This window comes from Entelurus aequoreus, linkage group LG04 (genome assembly GCF_033978785.1).
Source record: "Entelurus aequoreus isolate RoL-2023_Sb linkage group LG04, RoL_Eaeq_v1.1, whole genome shotgun sequence".
Lineage (NCBI taxonomy): Eukaryota > Metazoa > Chordata > Actinopteri > Syngnathiformes > Syngnathidae > Entelurus > Entelurus aequoreus.
In genome coordinates, this window is record NC_084734.1 from 88580328 (window position 1) to 88601214 (window position 20887).

The 20887-nt window shown below is 36.5% G+C and overlaps 1 protein-coding gene and 1 long non-coding RNA gene across 4 annotated transcripts in view; both read right to left on the reverse strand.

The window, feature by feature from the left end:
• Positions 1–2059: 2059 nt before the first annotated feature.
• On the reverse strand, positions 2060–14361 carry LOC133648040 (uncharacterized). The gene is made up of 5 exons (XR_009825824.1): positions 13887–14361; positions 3989–4054; positions 3843–3920; positions 2411–2464; positions 2060–2344 (listed from the first exon to the last, which is right to left on the reverse strand). It is a non-coding gene; the product is annotated as an uncharacterized LOC133648040 (long non-coding RNA).
• A 1849-nt stretch (positions 14362–16210) lies between these two features.
• Positions 16211–20887, reverse strand: part of rgs14b (regulator of G protein signaling 14b) — a 35524-nt gene continuing 30847 nt past the window's right edge. For 2 of the 3 annotated variants that reach the window (XM_062045941.1, XM_062045944.1), the window contains exons 13-15: positions 19022–19074; positions 17527–17620; positions 16211–17385 (exon numbers count right to left, since the gene is read on the reverse strand). In XM_062045941.1, the coding sequence (XP_061901925.1) occupies positions 17138–17385; positions 17527–17620; positions 19022–19074 (395 nt within the window). In that variant the 3' untranslated portion in view covers positions 16211–17137. The remainder of the gene's footprint in view (positions 17386–17526; positions 17621–19021; positions 19075–20887) is intronic. The other variant, XM_062045943.1, reaches the window with a different exon arrangement.

Consider the following 20887-nt stretch of genomic DNA (forward strand, 5'->3'; position numbering starts at 1 on the left):
GTCGAAATTGAAGATAAACTATGTTTCAAAATTTAATTGTCATTTTTTTCGTGTTTTCTCCTCTTTTAAACCGTTCAATTAAGTGTAAATATCATTAATTATTAATAATAACAGAGTTAAAGGTAAATTGAGCAAATTGGCTATTTCTGGCAATTTATTTAAGTGTGTATCAAACTGGTAGCCCTTCGCATTAATCACTACCCAAGAAGTAGCTCTTGCTTTCAAAAAGGTTGGTGACCCCTGTGCTAGATAATATTTTGACGTATTTACTTACCGGCAGTGTTCTGGAAAATTACTTTAAAAAAGTAGTTATATTTACTCAATACTTTACCAAAAAAGTAATCAAATTACTGACAGAATTACTCTTTAATAAGGTGCGTTTTTTAGCTTTAGCAGTTAGCAGCACACTTTGTCTGCTTTGACGCCAGCTCTTTTGAATCTTTTCACCGTATTGTGTGAGACTGAATGTGCTTTAATGGCTGTCACATCTTGTCAACAGACAAGGTTTTATGTTAAAATACTGAACAGATGCTTATTGGGATAAGGTAAACATCTGTTCGGTATTTTAACATAAAAGTGTTTGATTGTGAGGCATTAAAAGTCACAAAATGCAACGGGTCCATCAGACCCACAAACGCTGGCTGAGTAACAACAACATGAACATTACACAAGGGTTAACTTGAATACTGAACTAATGCTGCTTTTGACTGCAATATGTATTAGTTTAGTTAAAATTATTGGTGAGTAGGACTGCACAATTAATCGATTATGGTTTCTCACGATTATGAAATTATAATAATCAGGGGGAAAAAACGATTAATGGGCCGCGCAACATGCATGCAATTTCCTGAGCTTGAAACGGTAGCAAAGGAGTCGGAAAAAAAAGACCACATCTACTAGAAGTTTGGGATCTGACCATAGTTGCTACTTTTTATTTGACAGCGCTAATATGCCTAATCAATAATCACTAGGGATGTCCGATAATGGCTTTTTGCCGATATCCGATATTCTGATATTGTCCAACTCTTTAATTACCGATACCGATATCAACCGATACCGATATCAACCGATATATGCAGTCGTGGAATTAACACATTATTATGCCTAATTTGGACAACCATGTATGGTGAAGATAAGGTACTTTTTAAAAAAAATAATAAAATAAGATAACTAAATTAAAAACATTTTCTTGAATAAAAAAGAAAGTAAAACAATATAAAAACAGTTACATAGAAACTAGTAATTAATGAAAATGAGTCAAATTAACTGTTAAAGGTTAGTACTATTAGTGGACCAGCAGCATGCACAATCATGTGTGCTTACGGACTGTATCCCTTGCAGACTGTATTGATATATATTGATATATAATGTAGGAAGCAGAATATTAATAACAGAAAGAAATGGGGGGAGGGAGGTTTTTTGGGTTGGTGCACTAATTGTAAGTGTATCTTGTGTTTTTTGTGTTGATTTAATAAAAAAATAAAAATTAAAAAATTAAATAAAAACGATAGACAATAAAAAAAAACGATACCGATAATTTCCGATATTACATTTTAACGCATTTATCGGCCGATAATATCATCCCTAATAATCACTAAAGTCAACAAAAAAAAAAAAGTAAGGAAATATGATTTTCGCATTTACATAACCACGGACGGAGTCACATTATTGGCCAATAAAACAGAACCCGCTGTTATACGCAGAATATCCGGGAAATGGACATAAATGTGAGTGAAATGTCATTGTGAGGAAAATAAATATTTGTTTGGGAAAATAACGTGTCCATCATCCCAACACCAGTCGCCCTGCTCTAAACTAATCAATGTGGAGGCAGTCACTTGAAACAGCGACCAAACTACGAAGTTTAAGTCAGCAAGAACGATCCATACGCCTACGACACGTCATCTCATCGTCTTGTGTTGTTGTGAACGACATCATCGATGTAAGATGCCAGGCTGGCTGTGAATTTGGAATGAAATGTCTAACTGATGCCACGACAACTTATTGGCCAACCCCTGGTGGCGCCACCTCTAATGTTCTTTGTTGTCATGGATACACAGTCATTATCACCACTTTATTGTATTCGAATGTTAACAATAAAAAACACCGTTTTTGTTCTACATGCAATTGTCGTAAAAGCACATACGTTACATCATGTCACATTATTTCTTTTTACTTTCTACAGTACATTGTTGGCTTTTGCTTAGTGATCTTACTTGTTGAGTGTTCCGAGTATACAAATGTACATTTATAGGATTATGTTGGTGACGTCATTCATCAGGTGGTTTGATCACTTAAGCTCCTCAGTGGAGGATGATGGCGTCTCCGAACCATCAAGGCACTCCTGCAATACAGGAAACGGTGTGTAAGCTGCCATTTTGCAATAGAACACAACATGTGCAACGATTACCTTCACTCTGTCCAGCTGTGGTCTGCCTGGGAGAGATTTTTGTGAGGAAAAAGCCTGCAAAAAACGAACACATGATTATTAAAGGCCTACTGAAAGCCACTACTAGCGACCACGCAGTCTGATAGTTTATATATCAATGATGACATCTTAACATTGCAACACATGCCAATACGGCCGGGTTAACTTATAAAGTGACATTTTACATTTCCCGCCAAACTTCCGGTTGAAAACGTCTTTGTATGATGACGTATGCGCGTGACGTCAAACGTTGAAACCGGAAGTGTTCGGACGCCATTGAATCCAATACAAAAAGCTCTGTTTTCATCTCATAATTCCACAGTATTCTGGACATCTGTGTTGGTGAATCTTTTGCAATTTGTTTAATGAACAATGAAGACTGCAAAGAAGAAAGTTGTAGGTGGGATCGGTGTATTAGCGGCTGGCTGCAGCAACACAAAAAGGAGGACTTTGACTTGGACAGCAGACGCGCTATCCGACGCTGGCCGCCGACCCCATCGGTGATCGGGTGAAGTCCTTCGTCGCACCGTCGATCGCTGGAACGCAGGTGAGCACGGGTGTTGATGAGCAGATGAGGGCTGGCTGGCGTAGGTGGATAGCTAATGTTTTTAGCATAGCTCTGTGAGGTCCCATTGCTAAGTTAGCTTCAATGGCGTCGTTAGCAACAGCATTGTTAACCTTCGCCAGGCTGGAAAGCATTAACCGTGTAGTTACATGTCCATGGTTTAATAGTATTGTTGATTTTCTGTCTATCCTTCCAGTCAGGGGCTTATTTCTTTTGTTTCTATATGCAGTTACCCCGATGCTATCACGTTAGCTCCGTAGTTAAAGTGTTTCGCCGATGTATTGTCGTGGAGATAAAAGTCACTGTGAATGTCCATTTCGCGTTCTCAACTCTCATTTTCAAGAGGAAATAGTATCCCAGGTGGTTTAAAATACAAATCCGTGATCCACAATAGAAAAAGGAGAGAGCGTGGAATCCAATGAGCCAGCTTGTACCTAAGTTACGGTCAGAGTGAAAAAAGATGCATCCTGCACTGCACTCTAGTCCTTCACTCTCACGTTCCTCATCCACGAATCTTTCATCCTCGCTCAAATTAATGGGGTAATCGTCACTTTCTCGGTCCGAATCGCTCTCGCTGCTGGTGTAAACAATGGGGAAATGTGAGGAGCCTTTCAACCTGTGACGTCACGCTACTTCCGCTACAGGCAAGGCTTTTTTTTATCAGCGACCAAAAGTTGCGAACTTTATCATCAATGTTCTCTACTAAATCCTTTCAGCAAAAATATGGCAATATCGCGAAATGATCAAGTATGACACATAGAATGGATCTGCTATCCCCGTTTAAATAAAAAAAATTCATTTCAGTAGGCCTTTAAATTAAGTTAGATTCGATGGCAGTTTGGTTCTCACCCTCTTGGTCTGTTGTGTCTCGTCTGTAGATTTGGATCTGTTCTTCATGTGCTTCTGGGGAGAGGTGCTGGTTGTGCACTTGAGAAAAAAGAAGTGAAGAGTAGTATTGCAAAATAGAGTTATAGAAATATGTATTATTCCCATACCTCATTCGTCTTCTGCTCCATGGCTGACTACACAGCTGAAGGATCACTTCTGATTGAAAACTCGGGCTTCAGGCGGATGCAAAAACACAAATATAAAAGTTATCAGATGAAGTTTAAATCTTTTCATACGAGCCTTGGCAATTCATAACAGGGAAGGAACCGTAACCCGAGATGTTGGGCATATATTATGTAGTCAACCACAGTTATATGTGATTATAATTATTATCTCTCATCTGTGCAGACTGGTCAATGGCCAAGAGCAACTGGGCCTAGGATTTGTTGGGTCTGTTCCTGTCTCTGGCTGCTCGCCCCCTTACCGCAACAGACGATGGGCAGGGGTCAACAGCAGTGTACATTATGTGGGTGTTGAATTGGTGTCGTTTTGTCTATGCAATTGTACGCATGCAATATGCATTATTTTTTGCTCATTTGTTGGCTTTTCATTGTGTTTTTCTTCTGTAGCTGTATGTAGAAATGGCCTTTGGTTGCATCAGCTCTGTACTCTTAATAGGATAGGTTGGGTAAATGACATTGTTGCAGTGCAGGTTTTTACATACAGTAACAGAAGTAAAGCGTAATGAAAAACATATTAGTAAAATAAATACTACATATTGCTCACCAATATGTATCTTATGTCCTTTTGTTTCCCTCTTGTTGCCATGTGTTTTTGACAACATTCTTATGTGGACTTTGTATATCTGTAGTGCAGGGGTCGGCAACCCAAAATGTTGAAAGAGCCATATTGGACCAAAAATACAAAAACAAATCTGTCTGGAGCCGCAAAAAAATAAAAGCCATATTACATGTGTCATGAGATATACATTTAATTAAGAGGACTTAAAGGAAACTAAATGACCTCAAATATAGCTACAAATGAGGCATAAGGATGTAATATGTACATATCGCTAGCCTAAATAGCATGTTAGCATCGATTAGCTTGCAGTCATGCAGTGACCAAATATGTCTGATTAGCACTCTACACAAGTCAATAACATCAACAAAACTCACCTTCATGCACTCATGCACAACGTTAAAAGTCTGGTGGACAAAATGAGACAGAAAAAGAAGTGGCATAAAACACGTCCTAGAAAGTCGGAGAAAGTTATACATGTAAACAAACTATACGGTGAGTTCAAGGACCGCCAAAATTAGTAGGACAAAACGGCGCTCGCCAAATACTCAAATCAGTGAAGCATGTTTAATATAAACAGTGTGCTTTATAACAATTAGGGAGGTTTGTGTCATGTTTGTCCTCCTACAGAAACCATATAAAACAAAAAAATAGATTTTTTCCCCTCATCTTTTTCCATTCTTCATACATTTTTGAAAAATCTCCAGAGAGCCACTAGGGCGGCGCTAAAGAGCCGCATGCGACTCTAGAGCCGCGGGTTGCCGACCCCTGCTGTAGTGCAACCACCTCATTTTTGAGATAAATAAAGGTCTCAAACTTGTTTCACCAAGTACACTTGTCTTTGCAAGTTCCACCCTAATGAACAAGTATGTTTTGGTCACTGTAACACTACACACCAGGGGTGCACACACTTTATCTGCAGGCAAGCTATTTTTCAATTGACCAAGTCGAGGGGATCTACCTCTTTCGTATATATATATATATATATGTATATATATATATATATATATATATATATATTTATTTATTTATTTAGAGACGTTTTTGTTAACAAGTTAAAGGCGTTTAATGATAATACAACCATGTTTAACACATATAGATTCCTTTCTTTCATGAAGACAAGAATATAGAATATAAGTTCAGTGTTTCCCATAAACTGCCAAGATACCTGTGGCGGTGGGGGCGTGTCTATGGGCGTGGTCACCATGACATCATCGAGTAATTTGCATAATTTACTACAATGATTTGATTTTCTCTAAAAAGGCTCAAAAAATGTATACTTACTAATTAATAATAACAGTTTTGTTTTAAACGTCCATCCATCCATCCATTTTACAATATAATTACAACACTTTATGTACATATTTATATACAGATTTGAACAATAAGTTATTCCTTGAAATATATGTATTAATTGTGGTTCTTACAAAAAATATATCTTATAAAATATAAAAGCTAAAATGTCTCTTAAAGCTCTGCCCCTTTAATTAGTGCATATTAAATAATTTAACTTTAGCCTACTACTACAAGCATATTATTTACCAGCAACATAAAGTGAAACAGGTGTCCTGCCACAGTCAGTAACAAATAAACAGGAAACAGTAGTGGTGGTAGATAGACACAGAGCTTCATCAAACATCTGATCCACTGAACAAAGAGCTCCAAAAATCTTGAACTTTAGACTGCCATCAGTTGTACTCCCTACACTTAACCATGTGTTTCCTACTGCCTGCAGACTTTGCACCCTTTGTTATATACACATGTTGTGTTTCTAATATAAATACATTTAATAAAGTCAAATACAAATAAGGCAACAAGAGAAGTATCCTACACTTCTCTTTTGTAAAGTAAATGTGAACAGCCGATATGGGCATCTACATCAACTATATGATTTGCCTGAGAAGCTGAAGAGGACAAAAAATAAAATAAAAAAATAAAAAATAAAAACAATTTTTTTCTAATTTTACTTTTTTTTTGTGGCGGACGTAATTGTTTCGTGGTGGGCCGCCACAAATAAATGAATGTGTGGGAAACACTGAAGTTGGTGTATTACCTGATTCTGATGACTTGCATTGATTGGAATCAGACAGTAGTATTGATAACGTCTGCTTTTTCAAATGGAGGAGAAAAAAAAGTCCTCCTTTTTGTCCAATACCACCTTAAAGTGGTTGCTTTTTGGCATCTTTTTTTGTCCAGCTTCCATACTCCTTTTTATACACTTTACAAGAAATACATTGGCGGCAAACTCCGTAGTTTGCTAGCTTTCTGAGACGCTTATATTGTTAGCGCAGACAGGATGAAGCAGCGCTTTTATTGTGAAGATAGGAACTGTCCGGTCGGTCTTTGGAGTTTTGACGGGAAAAGTGTTTCTCGCCTTCCTGTCGGTCATTTTTTCTTAACAATGATCTGGCAGCAGCCAGCGTCATCTCACAAGACCCTCGGGTGCCGTGAATGTCAATCGAGTGACGAAAGTGACGTCTTGGGGAAGATTGATGATCGCTCATGTTTAGGTTTATTTTTTTAATGCCTGGCTGGCGATCGACCGACACACCCTCCACGACCGACCGGTAGCTCACTATCGACGTTATGTGCACCCCTGCTATACATAGTAACAATATTTGAATATTCAATTAAGTGATTCTTTAGCATACCACTAGATGGAGCCTGCGTACCACTATTGGTATGCGTACCACAGTTTGAGAATGGTGTATCCCAGGGGTCACCAACCTTTTTGAAACCAAGAGCTACTTCTTGGGTAGTGATTAATGCGAAGGGCTACCAGTTTGATACACACTTAAATAAATTGCCAGAAATAGCCAATTTCCTCAATTTACCTTTAACTCTATGTTATTATTAATAATTAATGATATTTACACTTAATTGAATGGTTTAGAAGAGGAGAAAACACGAAAAAAAATGACAATTAAATTTTGAAACATAGTTTATCTTCAATTTCGACTCTTTAAAATTCAAAATTCAACCGAAAAAAAGAAGAGAAAAACTTAAAAAAAGAATTTATGGAACATCATTAGTAATTTTTCCTGATTAAGATTAATTTTAGAATTTTGATGACATGTTTTAAATAGGTTAAAATCCAATCTACACTTTGTTAGAATATATAACAAATTGGACCAAGCTATATTTCTAACAAAGACAAATCATTATTTCTTCTAGATTTTCCAGAACAAAAATGTTAAAAGAAATTCAAAAGACCTTGAAATAAGATTTAAATTTGATTCTACAGATTTTCTAGATTTGCCAGAATAATTTTTTTGAATTTTAATCATAATAAGTTTGAAGAAATATTTCACAAATATTCTTCGTCGAAAAAAAAGCTAAAATGAAGAATTAAATTAAAATGTATTTATTATTCTTTACAATAAAAAATAAAAAAAATTTACTTGAACATTGATTTAAATTGTCAGGAAAGAAGAGGAAGGAATTTAAAAGGTAAAAAGGTATATGTGTTTAAAAATCCTAAAATAATTTTTAAGGTTGTATTTTTTCTCTAAAATTGTCTTTCTGAAAGTTATAAGAAGCAAAGTAAAAAAAATAATGAATTTATTTAAACAAGTGAAGACCAAGTCTTTAAAATATTTTCTTGGATTTTCAAATTTTATTTGAGTTTTGTCTCTCTTAGAATTAAAAATGTCGGGCAAAGCGAGACCAGCTTGCTAGTAAATAAATACAATTTAAAAAATAGAGGCAGCTCACTGGTAAGTGCTGCTATTTGAGCTATTTTTAGAACAGGCCAGCGGGCTACTCATCTGGTCCTTACGGGCTACCTGGTGCTCGCGGTCACCGCGTTGGTGACCCCTGGTGTATCCTATCTTATTAAAGTTACTATGTACTATGATAGTGTTGCATTTCAATGAGTGACTTACAAAGGGTTAATTAGGACTGCTGCCCATTTGCTGCCTTGCAAACAATCAATTCTACCATCAATGTACCCTGGAGTGTTACTAAATGTGGACAGCTGACAAATTAAACAAAAATCCTGAATATAAGAGTGAGGAAATGTGATGGAATGTCCACATTATTGAAAGAGTGGAGTTAGACTTTAGTATGGAAATGTCATTGGAGTGAAAAATTGCTCTTCGCCATCATAATCGTCAAGATCTCAAATGATAGCCTTATTTTTAGCAGAATGTTTGCAAAGGAGTTCAGACTACAGTAAGTTTTCCTGAATTGTAACAATAGGATGCAACTAAATTTCCCCCCTGAGCGCTTAGCCAGCTGCTGTACAGGAAACAATCAGCTCAGAGCTCATTAAGAGTAAATGGAATGCTGATCGACCACCGCAAATCACCCTCTGTGACAGCTGACGTCAAGGCAGCATCACATTGGTGTTGCCGGGAAGTCAATAAAAAGGATTCCAGGTCGATGTCTCCATACAAAGCATTGATCGATTGGGACGTGCGAGAACGAGCCAGTGGAACACTCCCTGCGGCGCTCATGCATCAGACCCATTATGGCCGTGTAGTGAGTTGGTTCACTTGGCACACTCTGGGGAGTGCACTTAGGATGGAATGGACATAACGGAGCTTCAAGAGCCTCTGGAGGAGGACCTCGGCAGGACGGTTGAGTGCATTTCTCACCAACTCACTGAGGGAACATGACCCAAATCGGGAAGGTCTTCCCACGACTGTAAATTCCTAAGTTGTCATGACATGGCCAAAACGATGGAGGGTGGTACACATTTGATATATGCACGCACAAACGTGTCTTGTATTATTGTGTGCACAAAAGCAACAGACTTGAGTTTTAAAAGCTACTCTACAACTCCTTATGCAAGGCTGAGCAAACACAAAATGTTGCCTCACAGTCTTTTTTTTCACGCTTTTCTTCGAGCCGTCACCAGTGAGAGGAGACGAGGGGGAAATCAGAGATGCAAAAACAAAAATTGTGTAGCTGTACAGTGTAGTTAGTAGTAAAATGCAGATTGGACGGAAATCTATGAGGTTCTGAACCAATTCATTCATGAGAAGCACAACCTGACAAGCGTTTACAACACGGGTGTCAAACTGGCAAGATCTGGCCAGCCTTGTCGTTTGACACAGCCTGTTAAAGTTCAAGTTAAAGTACCAATGATTGTCACACACCAGTGTTTCCCACACATTCATTTATTTGTGGCGGCCCGCCACGAAAAAATTACGTCCGCCACAGAAAATTTTTTATAAAAAAAATTTTTTATTTTTTTTTGTCCTGTCCAGCTTCTCAGGCAAATCATATAGTAGATGTAGATGCCCATATAGGCTGTTCACATTTACTTTACAAAAGAGAAGTGTAGGATACTTCTCTTTTTGCCTTATTTGTATTTGACCACTACTGTTTTCTGTTTATTTGTTACTGACTGTGGCAGGACACCTCTGCCTCTGTTTCACTTTATGTTGCTGGTAAATAATATGCTTGTAGTAGTAGGCTAAAGTTAAATTATTTAGTATGCACTAATTAAAGGGGCAGAGCTTTGAGACATTTTAGCTTTTATATTTTATAAGATATATTTTTTGTAAGAACCACAATTAATAAATATATTTCAGTGAATAACTTAGTGTTCAAATCTGTATATAAATATGTACATAAAGTGTTGTAATTATATTGTAAAATGGATGGATGGATGGACGTTTAAAACAAAACTGTTATTATTAATAAGTATACATTTTTTGAGCCTTTTTAGAGAAAATCATATCATTGTAGTAAATTATGCAAATTACTCGATGATGTCATGGTGACCACGCCCATAGCCACGCCCCCACCACCACAGGTATCTTGGCAGTTTATGGGAAACACTGCACACACACTAGGTGTGGTGAAATTTGTCCTCTGCATTTGACCCATCCCCTTGTTCACCCCCTGGGAGGTGAGGGGAGCAGTGGGTAGCAGCGTAGCCGCGCCCGGGAATCATTTTTGGTGATTTAACCCCCAATTCCAACCCTTGATGCTGAGTGCCAAGCAGGGAGGTAATGGGTCCCATTTTTATAGTCTTTGGTATGACTCGGCCGGGGTTTGAACTCACAAACTACCGATCTCAGGGCGGACACTCTAACCACTAGGCCACTGAGTAGGTGAAAGGATAGAAATAAAGAACTTTCTGGCAAAATGTATCGGTTCTTTCAATTTTGACAGAAAATTTTACGGCATGCCATTGCACATGTTCTGTTTAATGCAGACATAAGCAAATTAAGGCCCGGGGGCCGCATGCGGCCCGTTAAACTTTTCAATCTGGCCCGCCGGACATTCCCAAATATATTTTTTTAGATCTTTAAGATGTAAAGTGTAGCTGCCATTATGATGTGCAGTGATGTTTTGAAATGACCGTAAGTCTTGAACTATACAAAGTATTTCAATGGTTCGAATCTGCACGTTTGCATGATATACTAAGTAACTAATTAGATTACCATAGTAACCTAATTAGTTACTATGGTAATGTAAGTCACAGCAGCTCAGACGAGGCACCAAGCAGTGTGGGTGGGGAGCGTTTCCACAGAGTGTTTCCAGAGCGGCCAGCCTGAAATGTGGGTGTCAGGGACAGACGCAGAAGGAGATTTTTACAACAAAGTTCTAAAGCCTAGTGATATATCAGATATATCAGATTGTAGGTGGGGTTTTTTTTACCCTTCCCGTTCATATTTTGCTGTGTTTGTTGTATTTTTGTTGCGTTTTGCTTGATTGTAAAATACGTCAATGGAGAGCGGGTGTGACGTTCATATGTTGTCAATATTCAGTGTTTTATCCTTCATAGTTAACATTGTAAATCCTGCATTCTTTATTTTCCAGGTACATTCTGGGTGTCTCGTTCAGTAAAAAAATAAAAATATTCTGTTCCATTTTTTAAAGCGGTCTGTCATAACGTTTTTAACATTCAATCAAACATTATTGTGAGTAGAGATGTCCGATAATATCGGTCTGCCGATATTATCGGCCGATAAATGCGTTAAAATGTAATATCGGAAATTATCGGTATCGTTTTTTTTAATTATCAGTATCGTTTTTTTTTATTATTGAATCCAGATAAAAAACACAAGATACACTTACAATTAGTGCACCAACCCAAAAAACCTCCCTCCCCCATTTACACTCATTCACACAAAAGGGTTGTTTCTTTCTGTTATTAATATTCTGCTTCCTACATTATATATCAATATATATCAATACAGTCTGCAAGGGATACAGTCCGTAAGCACACATGATTGTGCGTGCTGCTGCTCCACTAATAGTACTAACCTTTAACAGTTAATTTTACAAATTTTCATTAATTACTAGTTTCTATGTAACTGTTTTTATATTGTTTTACTTTCTTTTTTATTCAAGAAAATGTTTTTAATTTATTTATCTTATTTTATTTGATTCATTTTTTTAAAAAGTACCTTATCTTCACCATACCTGGTTGTCCAAATTAGGCATAATAATGTGTTAATTCCACGACTGTATATATCGGTTGATATCGGTATCGGTTGATATCGGTATCGGTAATTAAAGAGTTGGACAATATCGGCATATCGGATATCGGCAAAAAGCCATTATCGGACATCCCTAATTGTGAGGTTTTGTATTAGTGTTCCTAAAAATATATATACCGGCCCCAAGACACATTCTTTCTCTAAATATGCCCCCCCCCCCCCAAATAATTGCCTAGGCCTGTTTTAATGTTATCGGATTTTGCAACAATGTTCCAAGCAAATTATTTTTTGGTCATCAAACAAACCTAAATATCTGCTGGTCACCTTGACTAACCATTTGAAAGCAAGTTATCCATCAATCTGTTCGTAAAAAAATATAATCAAAATCAGTCACCAATGCAAATTTTGTTACAAGGCTATTATTTTTATATTCATACACAGTGCAGGCCAAAAGTTTGGCCACACCTTCTCAATTCAATGAGTTTTCTTTATTTTCATGACTATTTACATTTTTAGATTGCCACTGAAGGCATCAAAACTATGAATGAACACATGTGGAGTTATGTACTTAACAAAAAAAAGGTGAAATAACTGAAAACATGTTTTATATTCTAGTTTTTTTCAAAATAGCCACCATTTGTTCTGATTACTGATTTGCACACTCTTGGCATTCTCTCCATGAACTTCAAGCACACCTGTGAAGTGAAAACCATTTCAGGTGATTACCTCTTGAAGCTCATGGAGAGAATGCCAAGAGTGTGCACAAAAGTAATCAGAGCAAAGGGTGGCTATTTTGAAGAAACTAGAATACAAAACATGTTTTCAGTTATTTCACCTTTTTTTTTTTTTTGAAGTACATAACTCCACATGTGTTCATTCATAGTTTTGATGCCTTCAGTGACAATCTACAATGGAAATAGTCATGAAAATAAAGAAAACACATTGAATGAGAAGGTGTGTCCAAACTTTTGGCCTGTACTGTATATTCATTGTTACAATCGGACTTCTAAAGGAATCCATAATTGTGATGTAGCCCCTAAATAAAAACAAGTTTGACACCCCCGAAGTGTAGATTCATATTTGAAATTGTAGTTTTGGTGCTACTACTTTTTCGTAACCATTCGTAACGGCACAGGAACAAAAAAGTGGAGCTAGAAACATTGCAGCACATGAAACAGAAATAAGACATTGAAGATATGGCTTAAGGTCAATCCAGCACCGTACAGATGTGGTTAATTACATGTTTTTCTTTGAAATTACCCCCGTGGGAACATTGCTACCTTCCTTTAAAATTAGAAGATGGTGTATTAAAATGGTGCTCTGCATTTTCTAAATATTCTCTCTCAAATGAACACAGTGATTAACATTAGCAACGAGATAACCGTCAATGTTGTGGTCATAAAGAAATCCTGCATGCATGACCACCAAGGTGAGCATGTTAGTAACACCCTGTAAAAAGAAGCTCACCGGGATGAGGCACGTTATGAACTGTTTCATCATATTTTCACACAATATGATGGGGACTGACCCCGACAACTAAGCACATGCTTACACAGAAAATGCATGCATTAAAATAAATATAATTGAGTGCTTCTTTCCTCTGCAGGTGTATGAAAGGTCAGAACTACTGAAGCCTTCCAAAATGCTTGGCTATACGAGATAGGAGCAAGCATAAATGGGAAATAATAGACCATTTCAGCTCAAAACTGACACTAAAACGAGGGGAAATGATTTAGTTCAATACATCAAGAAGCCGGGTGTGACAAGGGGACGGAATCAATGAATACAAAGCAGGCAGATGCATCTTCTAAAAAGGGTGCAGGTGACAAAAAAATGCAAATACTGTAGCAAATGTTCAGACACTCACCACTTTTTCCTTCCTCTTCTTCCTCTCTCAGTGCAGACGTCCAGCCGAGGAGATGTTCCTCATGTCACTGCTGCCGCTATGGAGTCTGTGAGAGCACACCCCTCTGTGCCCATTCAGCGCTCTGTCGACGCATGGATGGAAGGATGGAAGGATGGATAGATGGACACACGCACAGAATGAGAGTACAGACACCTGGTATGCCCATCATGATCCTGCATGCTAATGTAAGCATCTCAGCAGGAGGAGGTGGGCATGTGACACACCGACAATGACGCACATAACTATTTTCCCTATTACTGATTACCGGTACTCTGCTGCAAATAGTCTACTTGTAGTTACAGGGTTGAACACAATGCTTAGCAACTCAAACTCAAACCCCATATGCAAAAGCTCACTTATGGTTCTGCAGTTTTTGTAACTCTCCTAATACAAAGCCAAGATCTTCGGCTAGAAAACAAGCCGGTGATCAGATAAAGGATGCAGTAGACAGCAATGAGGTGACAAATACAGCTCGACTAGCGCAGCTTCCATCACTACCAGAATACATGGTCACATTATATTTACAAACCAGGCAACACATGGGGATGTTATGTTATAATAAGTCATGTTTCAAGATTCTACCTTATGCTAGGTTCACACCAACGGCGCTTTAAAGCGGCATGCAAAGCGGCGTTAAAGCGTAACAAAGCCTGATTCAAGCGTGAGGGTTGTAATGGATCGTGGGAAAGCTTGTAGTGAAGCGGGACATGCGGCAAAAATTTTTAAACGGTTTAAAAAAATTTGGCGCTCTGTCAAGGATGGAATAAAGCGCAGAGAGCGTATCAAAGCCTGACAAAGTGTAGCAAAGCTTGACTCAAAGCGTAGGAAAGCTTAACAGATCTTGGTTCAAAGCGCGGACCCCAGTCTACAACTACAAATAGGAAGTGACTGTGATATTGACTAGTGACATTGAATATAAAAAAATAAAATAAATGCCTTTTATTATTGTCAACTAGCATAAGAAATGAAAGATAGATATTTATTAAGATGACAAAGAAATAAAGATATAAAACATAATAAATAATAAACATAATATAACGGGAAAAAAAGAGAAATTGAAAAAATAAATGAATATAAAACATAATAAATAATGAACATAATATAACGAAAAAAGAGAAGAATTGAAAAAAAAATGAATATAAAACATAATAAATAATAAACATAATATAACGAAAAAAGAAGAGGAATTGAAAAAAACAAATGAATATAAAACATAATAAATAATAAACATAATATAACGGAAAAAAAAGAGAAATTGAAAAAATAAATGAATATAAAACATAATAAATAATAAACATAACGAAAAAAGAAGAGGAATTGAAAAAACAAATGAATATAAAACATAATAAATAATAAACATAACGGAAAAAAAAGAGAAATTGAAAAAATAAATGAATATAAAAATAAAAGAAATGCCTTTATCATTGTCAACTAGCATAAGCAATGAAAGATAGATATTTATTAAGATGACAAAGAAATAAAAGAAATGAAGATATAAAACATAATAAATAATAAATAATAAACATAACGGAAAAAAAAGAGAAATTGAAAAAATAAATGAATATAAAAAATGTGTGGAAAACAGTGTACTGAGTTTTTCACATTTTTTTTTACTTATTTGTTTATCATATTTCTCTTTTTATTACATTATGTGTTGTATCCTGTATATAATAAAACAAAAAGAGAAATCAAATAGATAAATCTAAAAAAATGTGGGGAAAACTTAGTATACTGAGTTTTTCACATTTTTTTTTACTTATTTGTTTATCATATTTCTCTTTTTTTATTATATTATGTGTGCGCACGCAATTTATTCATCAAATTCACAAAATAATAATCACAGCATCTTCCAAATTGCACATAATTACATAACAATATCACATTTCAAAGTCATTATTACAAATTAATGTTCATAATGTTCATGACACATTAATTCCAATGCACAACAGAGCTTGATAATCGTGTCAGAGCCTGATTTAAAGCGTCAGGATCGCATCAAAGCATAATAAAGTTCAATAAAGCGTAATAAAATGTATCAAAGCGTGATCTAAAGCGTATCAAAGCGGCATCAAATCGTGAGGAACGGTAATTCGTCCCCCCAAAGCGGCAACTAATTCGTATCAGAGCGTATCAAAGCATAACATTACTTCGGAGATCGGGATATTCGTGGAAAAATTGACAAAAATGACGGCGCTTTGCTCGCCGCTTTAAAGCGCGGCAAGCGCCGTTGGTGTGAACCAGGCATAATGTGCGATGTACCAAATACAACTACAAGACGGTAAGGATCACATTTGACAAAATGTTTAATTGTTGATTACCCTTTAACTATTTTGAATATCATACCAACAACCTGAGTCCCAACAGTAGCAAATCATGTCAACCGAAATTAAGTGATAGCAAAACAGGACTTATCCAGCATTTTTGAAAAATGCCATTACAGCAAATAATATACATTATGAAAGAAGAAATCGGACATATTAGAAAACACATTATGAAAACATTCCTAAAAACTACCACAAAGCATTCAATAAGCTCAAACTGTGCAATATTCTTCAAAAACGGGGAAGTCCTGTGCAGATATTTTTGTTACATTGCATAAATAAGCATTGACTCGTGTAAACTGAAATTAAGTGATAGCAAAACAGGACTTATCCAGCATTTTTGAAAAATGCCATTGCAGCAAATAAAGTACATTCTGAAAGAAGAAATCAGACATGTTAGAAAACACATTATGAAAACATTCCTAAAAAAACCCCACCACAAAACATTCAATAAGCTCAAACTGTGCAAAAGTCTTCAAAAACGGAGAAGTCCTGTGCAGATATTTTTGTTACATTGCATAATTAAGCATTGACAAATGAAATTTCAAGGAACAAAAGTTAGGTTAACTACAGCCTATCCGTAAGGCCAGTAAAACATTTAGACTTGACTGCTAAGATATAGGTTGTTTTTTAACATTTTGGCTACATTAAAACTATTCATATTGAAAACAATCCCTATAAGGAAGTGTAGTGTTTTCAAATGTATCCTTAAGTCTTTCAATTCTTGTTTGTGCCTGAAACTTTAGTAGCGGAGGTGTTGGCGAACTCTGCCATAGAGCTTATTTGTTAGTGACTAAAAAGTGCTGTAAAAAATGTTTTCTTTTTGGACAAGACTGAATGGTTGTTGGGGATGTTGTCCATGTTGTTTATCCAACACACTATCAAAGTCTTTCAGACTGACGTTTCCCTTAAGTCTTTGCGTTCTGAGTCACCCAAACTAGAACATGGCTTAATGTTCTCAGAAACCTTGGAGTGTTCAGTAGATGATGTGTCTGTGTTGGACTCCTCGGAGTCTAGGTCCTGTCCCTGGTCTGGGGGACGTTGTAGGAACAGAGGAACCTCCAACTGTTCTCTTGTGAGAAGACCTCGCTGGTCATCGACTCTGCAGCATTGAGCCCTCGACAGCAAGTCCAGGAGCCCTGAGATGATCAGCACAACCTGGTATTTACTTAACATTGTCTTAATTACTGGTAAACAAAGGCTGATTAAGAGGACCAATAATAATGTAATAAAACAAATATACAGTTCCAACTGTCCTACATACTGCTCCGTAGTCCTACCATCCATGTCGCGGTTCTTACTGGGCTTTGGTGGAGTCTTGACCTTGTTGGTCTGACGGGACAAGAATCGTACTTCTGGACCACCTGGTCCTGCCTGGATTCAACAGATACATTTTGTGATGAAAGCAACTACTGGCAGATTTGAATTCCACAGCATACAACATTTAGTGTTTTTCTGTAGAGGTAGAAAATCACTTTTCAAACAATTCAAGCTGCTGCTCAAATTTTCCCTGATTTTTAAATGCAATCTCTGTTATCACATAGCAATTTTTTCATTGAAATAGAGTGCACTAGTAAAATAATACCAGGCGTTGGCGATTGAATCTGCGCTTTTTTTCCCCTTTTTTAAAATAAGTACAGTTGCAAAATAACCCACCGCGGGGCCAAAGAAAGTTGCGAGTTGAAGCATACTGTTGCGACGTCACGCCAGTGTATTGCCCATGGGCAATTTAATGTAAAATTTGTGTGAGCACAGTTGCCATTGCAGTCGTTGACACAACTTCAGTGCCAGCACTTTGATAAATGTGAGAAAGACTATTGAATTCAAGAAAAAACTCAGAGCAAAGTACAAAGTGGTTCTTCATTCCCCTCCTTCCTCTCTAATCATCGACTTAACAAACAAGCCTTCAATAAAAAAAAAAAAGGTAAAAGTAATGTTAAATGTTCATTTCAATTTGGGTCTCTATATGTATACATTTTTGGGGTTTTTGCATTATTTATGTTCACGTTCAATTTAGTTTTGTTCTTTTTATGTAGACATTTTTGGGTGTTTTGCATTATTTATTTTTGCGTTCGATTTAGTTGCGTCCTTTTTATGTGGACATTTTTGAAAAGTTTTGCATTATTTATGTTCACGTTCAATTTAGTTTTGTTCTTTTTATGTAGACATTTTTGGGTGTTTTGCATTATTTACACTACCGTTCAAAAGTTTGGAGTCACCCAAACAATTTAGTGGAATAGCCTTCATTTCTAAGAACAAGAATAGACTGTGGAGTTTCAGATGAAAGTTATCTTTTTCTGGCCATTTTGAGCGTTTAATTGACCCCACAAATGTGATGCTCCAGAAACTCAATCTGTTCAAAGGAAGGTCAGTTTTGTAGCTTCTGTAACGAGCTAAAGTGTTTTCAGATGTGTGAACATGATTGCACAAGGGTTTTCTAATCATCAATTATCCTTCTGAGCCAATGAGCAAACACATTGTACCATTAGAACACTGGAGTGATAGTTGCTGGAAATGGGCCTCTATACACCTATGTAGATATTGCACCAAAAAGCAGACATTTGCAGCTAGAATAGTCATTTACCACATTAGCAATGTATAGAGTGTATTTCTGTAAAGTTAAGACTAGTTTAAAGTTATCTTCATTGAAAAGTACAGTGCTTTTCCTTCAAAAATAAGGACATTTACATGTGACCCTAAACTTTTGAACGGTAGTGTATGTTTACGTTCCATTTAGTTTTCGGCTGACCATCTGATTATTAACGAAAACCTCACCTGTGTGGCTGCAGCAGTTCCACTAGCTCTGGGAATGTTGCTTTGGTCTTCTCCTGCTCAAACAAAACAGTTAAGTCACTTCCTGCTGTGGTAACACACAATATCAAACTCCACTATGCATCTGTGGAGGGGGGCGTGGCCTGCGGGCCTGCCGCGGAACGAGGTGTGCCAGGACCAGCCTTGAAGACAGGGACAGGTGAGTAGATGGCCCAGGTGGGCCTTGTTATCTAATCACCTGTCGCCTTTATTAGCAGCAGCCGGGATGAGACACGCGGTTGAAGTTGGAGTGGGAGCCAGAGAGAGAGAGAGATAGAGACACGAACAAAGAGAAAGACATTTTTCTGGAAAGCAAAAGCCTCTCCACATTTATGAAAATAAAACAGTGTGGTACCCTGAATTCCGGGCTCTCGTGGCAGTGTGTGGTGGACCGAGGAACCCACTAGAGGGCAACCTCTACAGCATCATACACTAAAAAGCTAAAATAAATATATGAATGTGCAGCATGTGCTTGAGGCACAGCACTCTGGGTAAAATAACACATTTTTCTATGTGAACAATACCAAATTTGTAGTATAGCATTTATTAATTCATTTAAAAAGCACATTTTGGGAACTAAATTGCAGTCTTTCTTCGACTGAATGAAACAAAAGGGGCACTCTCCATTACAGTATACACAAATATTGAGTCTGCCGCTGATTTTCAAAAGCCCTATTCGATAGGTTGATTGGCAACACTAAATTGGCCCTAATGTGTGAATGTGAGTGTTGTCTGTGTTGGTCCAGCGAAAAGGTGGCCACTTGTTTAGGGTGTACCCTGCCTTGCACCCGAGTGCAGCTGGCCCGAAACGGACAAGCGGTAGAAAATGGATAGATATTCTCAGTTTTTTCAAATTAGTTCTCTTGGGTTACAGCGACGCTATATCTAGATAAACATCTCTTCCTATAGAGCAGGAGTCACCAACCTTTTTGAAAGCAAGAGCTACTTCTTGGGTAGTGATTAATGCGAAGGGCTACCAGTTTGATACACACTTAAATAAATTGCCAGAAATAGCCAATTTGCTCAATTTACCTTTAACTCTATGTTATTATTAATAATTAATGATATTTACACTTAATTGAACGGTTTAAAAGAGGAGAAAACACGAAAAAAATGACAATTAAATTTTGAAACATAGTTTATCTTCAATTTCGACTCTTTAAAATTCAAAATTCAACCGAAAAAAAGAAGACAAAAACTAGCTAATTCGAATCTTTTTGAAAAAATTAAAAAGAATAATTTATGGAACATCATTAGTAATTTTTCCTGATTAAGATTAATTTTAGAATTTTGATGACATTTTTTAAATAGGTTAAAATCCAATCTGCACTTTGTTAGAATATATAACAAATTGGACCAAGTTATATTTCTAACAAAAGAACAAAAATTTTAAAAGAAATTCAAAAGACTTTGAAATAAGATTTAAATTTGATTCTACAGACTTTCTAGATTTGCCAGAATAATTTTTTTGAATTTTAATCATAAGTTTGAAGAAATATTTCACAAATATTCTTCGTCGAAAAAACAGAAGCTAAAATGAAGAATTAAATTAAAATGTATTTATTATTCTTTACAATAAAAAAAATACATTTACTTGAACATTGATTTAAATTGTCAGGAAAGAAGAGGAAGGAATTTAAAAGGTAAAAAGGTATATTTGTTTAAAAATCCTAAAATCATTTTTAAGGTTGCATTTGTTCTCTAAAATTGTCTTCTTGAAAGTTATAAGAAGCAAAGTAAAAAAATTTATGAATTTATTTAAACGAGTGAAGACCAAGTCTTTAAAAAAAATTTCTTGGATTTTCAAATTCTATTTGAGTTTTGTCTCTC